This window comes from Vulpes vulpes, chromosome 3 (genome assembly GCF_048418805.1).
Source record: "Vulpes vulpes isolate BD-2025 chromosome 3, VulVul3, whole genome shotgun sequence".
Lineage (NCBI taxonomy): Eukaryota > Metazoa > Chordata > Mammalia > Carnivora > Canidae > Vulpes > Vulpes vulpes.
This window is the reverse complement of record NC_132782.1, coordinates 5,851,235-5,863,243: the sequence shown is the minus strand read 5'-3', so window position 1 is coordinate 5,863,243 and position 12,009 is coordinate 5,851,235. Positions and strand designations below refer to the sequence as shown.

The 12,009-nt window shown below is 46.2% G+C and overlaps 1 protein-coding gene across 8 annotated transcripts in view; it reads right to left on the bottom strand.

The window, feature by feature from the left end:
- The window catches only part of TANC1 (tetratricopeptide repeat, ankyrin repeat and coiled-coil containing 1), a 226,500-nt gene that overhangs the window by 23,221 nt on the left and 191,270 nt on the right, over window positions 1–12,009 (bottom strand). For all 8 annotated transcript variants that reach the window (XM_072751614.1, XM_072751620.1, XM_072751622.1 and 5 more), the window contains 3 exons: window positions 10,195–10,431; window positions 7,609–7,794; window positions 5,043–5,121 (listed from right to left, as the gene is read on the bottom strand). In XM_072751614.1, coding sequence (XP_072607715.1) covers window positions 5,043–5,121; window positions 7,609–7,794; window positions 10,195–10,431 — 502 coding nt within the window. The remainder of the gene's footprint in view (window positions 1–5,042; window positions 5,122–7,608; window positions 7,795–10,194; window positions 10,432–12,009) is intronic.

Here is a 12,009-nt window from a genome sequence, read left to right as displayed (position 1 = left end):
TGACAGGGCTAGACCTGCAATTCAGGGTCCAGAGGCAGCCAGGCCCTACCCAGAATTCTGTCCAGAATTAAGAGAATAGGGAGCTGTGATTAGTACACATCCTGAACTGAACTGCCCCAACCTGCCAGGATAAAGGAGTACCATGGAGCTGAATAATCTACTCCACGTACAGTAGAGGAGAGTCACATCTTAGAAAGGCAAATAAGGGGTTTTTAACAGTTTTGGCATTAAAAAGCCATAGTGTTTATAATGACTAAACTTCTTTAGAAAGTATTTACCAACTAAAGTATTTCACCAACTGAAACAGCAAGAGCAACAATACTTAAGATTTTATTTGAGAGAGAGATTAAATGAGAAAGAGAGAGATAAAGGATGTGTGCAAGAGAGACAATGCAAGAGGGAGCACAAGCAAGGGAAGGGCAGAGGGAGAAGCAGAGCAGGGAGCCTGATGTAAGACTCCATCCCAGGACTCCAGGGTCCTGTCCTGAGCCGAAGGTAGATCCTTAACCCAGTGAACCGCCCAGGTGCCCCGAGACAGCACTTTACAGGAAGGATTTCAGCCAGACTTCTTACTTCGCATGACAGGGCATCCCCTTGAAGAAATTAGGGGAGGGGAGCCCTGGGAGCAGTCAGCTGACAGGCACAACAGCATCCTGTCTGGGCATGAAGCCCAAGGCCTCAGCGAGAAAGCTGTAGGAAGGATTTCTGAGGGAACACCGGTGAGAGCACCCAGCACCCTTGGTGAGCAGTCCAGCCGGCGGTACATGGAGGAAGCCGCCACAGACACCATGGTGGGCTGGCGTGGGCCATTCTGTGTCTCAGCTATGCCCACACTATGTCTGGTAGCTAACAGCTGTGCTCCCAAAGATGCAAGCCAGCACCCAACTATGACCTCAGCACACGTGCAGCACGGTGACTGGGACCAGAGCTTCTAAGCCAGCCTGGAATCCAGCAGGACATGACCTGTGCGATGAGAGCCACAAAGAAACTGCAAGATCAGGGCCTTATGAGCAATAGACTCCTTACCTCTCCCACCCCAACAACAAAATTTCTCCCAAGTTATTCTGCAAGGTTACTGTCCCCTACCCTAAAAACTCTTTGCTTTTGCTTTCCTTAAACTCACTTGTTCACTCAGCTGACACTCAGTCACTTGTCACTCAGTCTGGTGACAAGCACCAGACTAGACTGGTGGCTAGTGGCTCCCAGGCTGGGGAGCAGAGTATATTTCCAACATCACAGAAAGTTCTGTTGGGCGACACTGGAATAAATAGGTGAGCTGTTCACATAGGTGAGCACAAGAGACAGGGAAATGTCTGCCCTCTTAAAGCCCACAACTGGGACGCCTTGGTGGCTCAGTGGTGGAGTGTCTGCCTTTGGCTCAGGTCTCGATCCCAGAGTCCTGGGATCAAGTCCCACATCGGGCTCCCTGCATGCAGCCTGCTTCTCCTTCTGCCTGTGTCTCTGCCTCTCTCTGTGTCTCTCATGAATAAAGATCTTAAAAAAAAAAAAAAAAAACACCCACAATTTGGGCCAAACAACGTTTGATGTTGATAAACAACATCAACAATCAAATTTATAAATAACTGCAAAGTGAACCAAAGGAATCAGGGGTGGAGATGGCTCTGCTTCCAAGACAGGCACATTTGCACATAAAATGACAAAGGCTGAAATAGAAGGGCCTCTGTTTCCCTACAAAGAACATGAAATTCTGACCCAAAACCCAGACAGCAGGCTCATAGGCTTGAGAGTTGCCTGCAAACTTGGAAACACAGCTCCTCTGACAATTCGCAATAGTATGAGGTCACCAGTGAGGCATCTCTGATCACTTGAGTGGGCTAATTCACAACAAACACAGATACGGAAACAGTAATTCAGTTAGGCTGGGACTTCGTGGGAGCCAGCAATTACTTGTCATGGCTGAGGAATCCCTGAAACAGAGAGAACACAAGCATCTGATGGGCTCGTGTCATGTTCCAGGCTGCCCAGGAAGCTCGGGCGTGAGGTTGTCTGGCCATGTTTGTGGACATCATGGAGAGGAGGCTGGGCAGGGCTGTGGGTGGAGGGCACACCCCAAAGGCTCCCTCAGGGGCTCCGTGTTTTCTGACAGGTCCCCACCACCTCTCCACCTGAGGCAGGCGCTAAAGAGCCACCAGACTCAGAGCAGGTTTTCAAGGGCCGGATGCTAAACATCAACCAGATGCTGGTGAAACGGAAAGGTACGTAAATTCAGCCTTCTGTTCTTAAATCCAGGAGACATATCCTGTAGGTTTTCTAAAAGCTGCAAGTTTGCTGCAATAAACCCCCAAATTAAACACTGTCACTATTTTAGATGAACATCTTTAAAATCTATTATACTTTCTTGTCTCTCTCAACCTAAGATAAGAACCATCCCCTTTTGTGGTAACATTTGATGATGCCAGGTCATCAGCAGGGAGACACTCGGGCACAGAAGGCACATGACTGTCCCTACTCCCACCTGCCCCGCGAGGACCGGCTTGAGTGACCAGGGACCTCCACAGGTCTACTGGTCCCTGGCTTCCTCCTCTCTGGCTGTCAGCTGTCATCACCTCCCACGGATGACCTGTGGCTTCTAATCAGCAACAGGCATGGAAACGACCCTTGTGCAAAACAAAGGAGATATGCAGGGCCTCTTCTGCCAGAAAAGTGGAGGAGGATTTTGTGCACAGATTTAGCTCCCCCACTTCTGGAATGCAGCTGAGAGAAGAGAAGGGCAGGTAGCTGCCATCTGGAAGCAGGGTGGCATCTTTGCAGGGAGACAGGAGAGGAAGGTGAACCAAACACAGACCAAGGAGACCCTGCCTGGTTGTCCCAGCAGCGGGTATTTTAAAGCCAAGCAGTTCACAGCTAAATGTCTACTGAACAGACCTGTATTAACTTCTACAAAGCTTCAAAAAGAAATACCGAACTGTGTTACTCTTCTTGAACCTTTGCCCTCTTCCCACCCCCCTGACAGGCTCACTCAGGGGATCCTACCCTGAAGCTGTGTCTGGAGACAGAGAAGAACCATTCTAGACTGCTTTAGACGCAAAGCACCATTGATAACGCTCAGGAATGAGGACCAGACAAAACCAGGAAACAAAGCTATTGCTTTTACTTCCAGGAGTCCTCAGCAAACAGAAACAGTGCCTGCAGTGGGGCAGTCCACACGGGGACCCAGACCTCCTGGCTCAGCACGAAGTAGAGCCATGCACTCACCTGGCATGTGCCACACTGCCTGCCATCCACAACACAGTATGGAAGTGGATGGACACTTCTGCCAAGCTATAGAGCAACCTGGGCTATTTAAACGGGTGGAGGAAAGGTTCCATGGAATCAAGGGCACTACTTAAATCCATACGCATTTCACCCAAGAATAATCAGATACCACTTGGGGTCCTGCCCTCTTCCCAGAACCAGAGCCCAAGCCACCTCTCCCCCAGGTACCACAAACTAGCTTTGAAAGCCACACAGGCGGTAGCAGCCCCAGAGCATCAGGAGGCTCTGAAGAGCAGGCCTGTACTCCCTGCTGGGAAACCAAGGTTGTTCCCAAGTGTGGCTTAGCTGATCAACTCTACACCTTATCATCTGGCTTGTTAATTATTGAGAAGCATTTTGAAATACTTCTGCACAGGTAAGAAACTGAAGTCATACCCAAGTATATACCCTGTTTTACTGTACTTGCTTTTGCACTTCACAGATACTGTGTTTTTTACAAATTGAAAGTTTGTGGCAACTTTGCTAGGAGGAGACTATTGTTGTCCGATAGCCGTTGCTTACTTTGTGTCTTTGTGTAACATTTTGGTAATTCTTGTAATTAAATTTTTTATTATTATATTTGTTATGGTGATCTGTGATCAGTGATTGTGACTCACTGAAAGCTTAGCTGATAGTTTCTTTTGTTTGCAAAATGTATTTTTTAATTGAGGTATATATGTATTTTAAAGACATATTGCTACTACCCACTTAGTAGGTTACAGTAGAGTGTGAAACATTTATAAATAGCCTGGGAAACCCAAAACTTCATTTTGACTCACTTTAGTGTATTATTTGCCTTATTGTGGTGGTCTGGAGCTGAAGCCACAACCTGAGGTATACCTGTACACTATGGAGACACACAGGACACAGCCTGGAAATGCCTTTTAACACTCTTGGTTACACCTATGAAACAACAACTCGTAACCTGAAGTCTTCTATTTTGTTTTTTTGTTGTTGTTTTTTTTTTTTAATAACTTATTTTTTTTTTTTAATTTTTATTTATTTATGATAGTCACAGAGAGAGCGAGAGAGCGAGAGAGAGGCAGAGACATAGGCAGAGGGAGAAGCAGGCTCCATGCACCGGGAGCCCGACGTGGGATTCGATCCCGGGTCTCCAGGATCGCGCCCTGGGCCAAAGGCAGGCGCTAAACCGCTGTGCCACCCAGGGATCCCTGAAGTCTTCTATTTTGAATCCTAATTCAGTCATATGGAAAATTTCAAAGTAACCAACTTAGATCTTCATTCCAATGTACTCACCTCAGGCTTCCCTCCCACACCACAGTTAAGCACCCACGTGGCACACCAGTGAAAAGGGATTTGGCAGCTTGTATTCAGGGTCTTCAGTGGGCGCCATACGCTGGGGTCCCACTCTCACTCTCCAAGGCCAGCTGAAGCCTCCCATGCCCAACACCTTCGTTTCATGTGAATACGAGGCTGGGAGTTCCCGCCCTGCTCAGACTGCGTTATTCATAGAAGACCAGGCCGGTTAAGATATGGAAGATTCCACAAAGCAGAAACTACCAACTTATTTAGGTATTTCTCGCTGAGATTTCGTCAGATGTTTCAGGAACTGCTGGTGTAATTCAAAAATGATTTTATGTGCTTTGAGGAAAGTTTTTATTATTCATCTGGGAAGTTTTAAAAGCTGTAAACTTCAAACGCCTTTTGATAAAATAACAATCGGACTACATGCATCCCAAGTCATTTTTTAAGACAATTTAGGCCAAAATGGAGGCTAAAACATCAAGAAAGCTGGCCCACACTATAAGCAGGGGAACCATAATTACCTGTTTCTCCCCACAGCGCGTCAGTGCCATTGACATCTATTTCGTGTTCCTTCTCCAGCCCCAGCAAGCACTGGACCACCTGTCAGGAGTGGCAAGGTGACTTAATGAGTTCTCAGAGCCATATGTGCTTATTATATCCCACATACCAAAGGAGAGAGGGTGTTTTTTTTGTAACCATGATTATCTCACGCCGCACAAGGAGACAAAATATAATGAAAACTGTTTTCAAGCATAATTCATATGCTATTCACATTTTCACTTTGAGAAGAATTAAAAAAAAAAAAACCCTCAGTGAATTTCAGCAACATTGTTCGGCATTACTAGGTACTCGGAATTCTAATGAATTCCACCATGACCCAAATATGCCAGCCTAATCAACAAAGGACGCGGGAGATCATACAAAGAGCAGTTTCTGCATAAAGCACCAGAAGATGGTGAATCCATTTTTTCACAAAGAAAACAAAGCAATAATACAGCTTTTCAATAAAATAAAATAAATGTTGCCCAGATGATTTTTCTACTGACAACATTCTTCTCTTCCCTAGTTCTTTCTCTTTCTCCCTCGTCAGAAAGAGCTTCAGGTCACAGTATGGAGGCAGGAGCGTGGGCTCATGGGGAAAGGGCATCACAGGAGCCCCAGGCCAGTGCACACCCTGTGCCATAGCGCCAAAGGAGAGCACTGTCGTGTTCCATGCCCTTTGTGGTAGGCTGCATAACAGCCCCAAATATGTCCACACCCTCATCCTGGATCTCTGATGCTTACCTTATAGGACAAGAGGGAATCTGCAGATGTGATTATGAATCTTGAGAGGCTTCTCCTCAATCTCCTATACATCTGACAAAATCACACTCCTCAAGAGAGACCAGGAGGAGCCAAGGTCAGCGGAAGGAGATGGGATGACGGAGGCATAGGTTAAAGGGACATACATTAAATGCAGAAGAAGGGGCCACTAGATAAGGAATACAAGGCTTCTAGAAGCACTAAAGAAGGAAAGTTCTCCTCTAGATCCTCCAGAAGGAACACTGGCTTCCTGACACCTGAATTTCAGCCTTCTGACCTCAGAACTGTAAGAGAATGGGTGTGCATTATTTGAAGCCACTGGGGTTTGTGGTCACTTGTTACCACCGCATGAGTGCACAAATACACCCTCCAAGTCTTCTGGAGAACAAGCCCTGCCCTCTTCCAGGAGATGGTTACTGGCCCCACGGAGGCTGCTTCTACACAGACTTTCTCCCAGCTGGCTTTGGAACAAACTGAGTATAACACGAGACAAATGTCACATCTATATGTGGCATTTGCTGTCCTCCCGATGAGGGTTTTTCATACTCTGTGTTCCCACACAGATTTAGGGAGCACTTTAAAAAAGAAAAAACATCTTCAATTGCTGATTTGGGTATTTAACACGCTCTCTGTGCATCTACGTATATGGGTATTTAAAAAACACATTTATAGCTTTATTTTAAAGGAATAATAAACCCATTACCTAGCAACATTTAACCTATTGCTATGAAATATGCATTTTTTAAATGAAGTGACTACTTTTTCCAAAACTAAGATATATAGGTAAGCTGGCTGGCATTGTTTCATATTTTTGTAAATCTCTTTTACATCAGCCTTAAGGGAAGACTGCTGTATTCTCCTTTATTTCTGTACTTGTTGCAATATATAGTGTTGGCTTAAATACTGTATATGTGCACCTTTAATGTTTTAAATGCCAAAATTAAGCCAGCTTTCAATGCGTCATGTGCATGCACAGGTGTGCACATGGGTGTGTGTGTGCCCACATCCGCGTGTCTGCCCTTGTCTTAAGTGCCAGTCAGCCAGCTAGCTAGCTGGCTTTGCACCCAAATTCGCGATAAATCATTGTGGGTAGAACCTTAATACTGGCAACTCTAATTGCTTGAGCGTAATCCAGAATGAGAAACAGGTGGAAGAGAACAGGTAAAATGTTATTAGATCCCCAGACACAGGGGTCAGGAGATGACAATTAAATCCTCAAAACTCAGAAGTTCCAGCACCTACCAAAAATAAGTGTTCTGTTTAACTACTACATGAGGCTTTCCTTCGGTGCGGGAACTGTGAATGACAAGCATTCTTACACACTACCAGAACTTTGAAGTCCTATTTTTAAAAATGCTTCAAATACTCAAGAACAATTTTAGAACTAGTGTTCCATGTGATTATTTTTTTTAAAGATCACAAGGACAAAAGAATGAATCAAAGAGAAAAAAGCGGAAGACAGCCACACTGGAGGGTAAATGTAGGACAGAAGAGGAACTGGGATACTGGCAAGAGCAGGCAAAGAACATTAGGAGGCCCCCCACCCTCATGTGTAAGGACGCACACGCACCAAGACCCTGGCGTCCGAGCTCCCTCCAGGAAGGGTGGCACACTAACAGAAGGTCTCGACACACGGTCACACTAACTGCTTTTTCCTGAGATCCTCATTTTCTTTCATTCCTTATGTGCATCACAGGCTGGCAACTAAGGTGACCGGAAGCAGTGCCAGACCCACCAAGCCATGGCTTTCAATTCCACCAGGAAGGACCTCATGGCGCGACTCACCGAGCTGTGGCCCATGCTGGCGGCCGCCGTCAGTGCCTGCTGCAGGGCCTGGCTCTTCCTCAGCGCACCTGGCTGTGGAGGGCCTGCCGACCACTCACAGGTCAGCAGGTACCGGAGGATGTCGACGTGCCCCCTCAGTGCGCTGTGCACCAGCGCACACTGGCCTTTCTTATCCAAGTGGTCCACCTGGCAGGCAGGTAAAGGTCAGGGTTTAGTATCACCCCTCCATGGAGAACCCGGGTGCACCCCAAATGAAGTGCACAAACTCCAGCCCACTGCAGATGCTTGTGGGGTTCGCCTTCCGATGCAACTTGCTCTAGAGCACTGAATCTCCATTTGAATGACTTCCTTGTAGTAAATGGACCCCAGGCCACCAGGACCCTGTGTAGATCTACTGTCACAGGGCACCCTCAATTCTTGTCTCTCCAGCAAATGACTTAGAGCTCCAAGTTCTCCGGAAGACATGGGTGTGGACACAGATCAAAATCTCAGCCAAAAACCTCTGCTTCCCAATGTTGGTTGCATGAGCAAGCAGTCTCTAATTAAATCTGCTGTGGCAAGCTAGGATTTGGGGGAATAAAGCAGTTCTGGTCACTGAACCGGGGGAACCAGCAAAGGCAGGGATCTGGAAACTCTAGCTATGAACAAGGAAGAGCAGGGAGGGACCCTAAGGGCTATCTAATTGGGGAGGGAGGCCACACACAGGCAGATGACCTGGGATATGTTAGCACAAGACTTGGGGCCTCAAAGCCAGGAAGGCCAGCTAGCCACAGTTAGTGTCTAAGTGCTGCTTACCTCCTACAGGTCCAAGAGGCAGCAGAGGATGTGTCACTCCCTGTCTAATCCCAGGAATACTGGACTGGAAGAGGAACCCAGAGTCCATCCTCACCCACTTGCAAATTCTGGACATGCTCTGCACCCCCACCCAAAAGTTTTGCAGGAGCCACCTACATGACACCCAGCCTCCTCCCACAGAGCTTTCAGCTGCGATGGGAGAGGGCCTGCCAGCCTTGAATAAAGCTCAGCCAAAAAGGGATTATAAGGGAAAGGAGGGAAACTGAGTGGGGAAAAATTAGAGAGGAAGACAAACCAAGAGACTCCTAACTGGGAAACAAAGGGCTGCAGAAGGTGAGGTGGGTAGGGGGTTGGGGTAACTGGGCATTAAGGAGGGCACTTAAGGGCACCTGGGTGGCTCAGTGGTTGAGCATCTGCCTTTGGCTCAGGTCATGATCCCAGGTCTTAGGAGTCCCGCATCGGGTTCCCTACATGGAGCCTGCATCTCCCTTTGCCTGTGTCTGCCTCTCTCTCTGTGTCTCTCACAAATAAATAAAGGAAATCTTAAAACAACAAAAAAATTTTTTTAAAAAGGGCACTTGATGGGACGAGCATTGTGTGTTATATACTATATGTTGGCAAACTGAATTTAAATAGAAAACATTTTTAAAATCTTAAAAAAAAAAAAAAAGCTAAGCCACAATTTAGATGGAGTAATGAAGGCACAGAGTCCTGCACGAATGCACTCACTGGGAAGGCTTAATTGCAACACTCTCCTTCCGTGAGCTAAAGTTCAGTCGTCCCAAATGTTGTGTTTTTGAGGGAAAAGCAAAAAGGCTCCCATAGTTGCAATTCTAATTAATGTCTTTTTGTTGAAATATCCTAAATTAATGATAAAGACATAGGATAAAGGATAAGACATAGGATAAAGATAAATATTGTAATTAATGATAAAGACAAACACCAGCAATTTATTTCTATTGTTATTCAAAAGCACATCCCCTCTCTTCCAATGAAATGCTTATAGCAAACCTGAAGAGTTTACCAGGAGCTGGGTACTGTTCTCATTTAATCTCTTAACCTTACTGGTCCTACAGGAACTTGTTTAATGACACAGTTACATTTATTTAGCGCTCGGTCACACAGCTGCCCTGTGCTAGAGACCATCGTCCTGCTCATTTTACAGAGGAGGAGCCTGAGGCACACAGGCTCCGAGCTGCACCTACACCCTGGGGCAGGGAGAAGGGAAGACTCTGGGCTGTCCAGCTCCCGCAGGCCGGAGCTCCAGCAGGCCCAAGCACACGGCTTCTGAGAGCCACAGAGTTCACTGTATTGTTTAAGAGACATGAAATGAAATGGAATAGGCTGAAGAGAGGAAAGAACATGAAACACCTAAAATCTTTTCAACCAATCCAGCCCTGTGTTAAAATCTGTGGCTGAGCTCTAGGTCACCCCTTCCAGGCTTTTGAAAGGATGACCCCCACTCCCGCCGCCTGTGGCCAGGGGTGTCCTTGGTGGTCTGCTTCCCCTTGAGCAGACCCCTTGGTCTGCTTGGGAGCTTCCTCTCAAGCAGAGTTAAGAGCTTATGAGCAAAACACATGACCCCCTCTCGCCCCAAGGCTGCACCGAGCACCAACATCAGGCAATGGCTGGCACACGCAGCTCACCCTTTCTGCTGATGTGGCAATTTCTACTTGTTGCAATTCGACAAAGCAGAGAGGCTGGCCCCCTGATGGATAATTCTGGCAAGGCCAAGACGATCTCCCCCTACCCACCCCCATCCCCACTCACTAGGGAATGCCACTGGCTTACCCTGGCCCCCTTCTTGGCCAGCAGACACACTAGCTTCATATGGCCAGCAGCTGCAGCATAGCAGAGGGCGGTCATGCCATTCTCGGACATTCCCTCCAGGCAGGCGCCGAATTCCAGGAGCAGAGTGACCACTTCCTCATGGCCAAGGTGAGACTGGACGCACAGGATCGGGGCATTATTTAACACTTCTGTCCTGTAGTTCACGTTGGCCCCTCCCAAAATCAGGAGACGGCTCACCTGTTGGATGATGTCCCCCCAACAAGATTAATTTCTCACGTCAACATCAGTCACAACAGCATTTGTGGAGAGAGACGGCATCCTTACTTTAGACCAGGGGTTCTCAAACTAGAGTGTGCAACAGTACAGCCTGGGAAGGTACTGAGGACGCACATTCCTGGTGGTGGAAATCTAAAATGGTAGCTGCTGTGGAAACCCAGGCGGAGCTTCCTCAAGATCTAGCAATCCTGCCCCTGGGAATATATATCCAATGGAAATGAAATCAGGATCTCAAAGAGATCTCTGTACCCCCATGTTCATGGTAGCACTATTCACAACAGCCAAGAGGTGGAAGCCAACTAACATGTCTGTGGATTCGTGAATGGAGGAACAGAAGGGGTGCGTCCATGCAATGGAGTATCATCCAGCCCTTATGAGGAAGGCACTCCCGTCCCGTGCTGCACCTTGTATAAACCTTGAGGCCGTGATGCTAAGTAAAAACATCCAGTCACAAAAAGACAAACACTGTCGGACACTCCTTACATGGGGGTACCTAGAGAAGTCAAATTTAGAGAGAGAAAAGTAGAATGGGGGTTTACCAGGGAATGAAGGGAAAGAAGTGAGTTGTTTAAGGAGGGCAGTGTTTTAGTTTTATGTGATGAAAAAGTTCTGGAGATCTATTGCGCAATAATATGAGTATATGTAACACTACTGAATTCTGCTCTTAAAAACAGTTAGGATGGTAAATTTTATGGGTTTTTTTGACCAAGATTAAAAATAAAAAACCCCACAAAAACCTTTTCTTTAAAAAAGACACTGAAAATGCACATCCTCAGGCCCCACTCCTAGAGATTTCAGATTCAGTAGGCCTGGAGTAGGGCCTGAGACTAGGCGATTTAATGAGTTCCCAGATGATATGGATGCTGTTTGGTGAGCAGACCACACTCTGAAAACTCACTGTTTAAATAAAAATAGAAAATTCATTTTTCTGGCAATTAATCAATCATCATAGAATTAAAAAAATTTTAAATTTAAATTAAATAAAAATTAAATTAAATTTAAAAATAAAAATTAAATAATTTAACAGTAATGCCCAAAGTAAACGCAAATACTCTTTTCTTTACAAGGAAGAGTTCCTGAAAGAAAAACAGAACATGTTAAAATGTTCATTGGACTGTCAGCAGCACAAGACTCCCAGAAAAATAACCTGCTTTTTCTGATCACTACATCTACCACCCAATGACCCTGCTGCGTTTTTCCAAAAACTACACAATCTCTCTGTGCTTCAGTTGCTTCCTAAGGAAACAACAGTGTGCCATCCCATTCCACCTAATAGGTACTCTGCTAATAATGTTGGAAGGTGCACTTTTAGTATTTGCTTGCTGAATTCCTCACAAGACTTTCCCTGGAAGGTTGTGCTTAGAGGCAGAGCTTTCCAAAAGACAACTGTCGTCAACTCATACTTTATCTGCTTCTTGGGAAAAATATTTCCTTTGTTGGTGTAATGTTGCTGGTATTTTTATCACTTAACCCCCGTCGGTTGATGGCTCTTCCCCTGGCCCACAGTTCTTAACCCTGCTGCACACTGAAACCACCTGG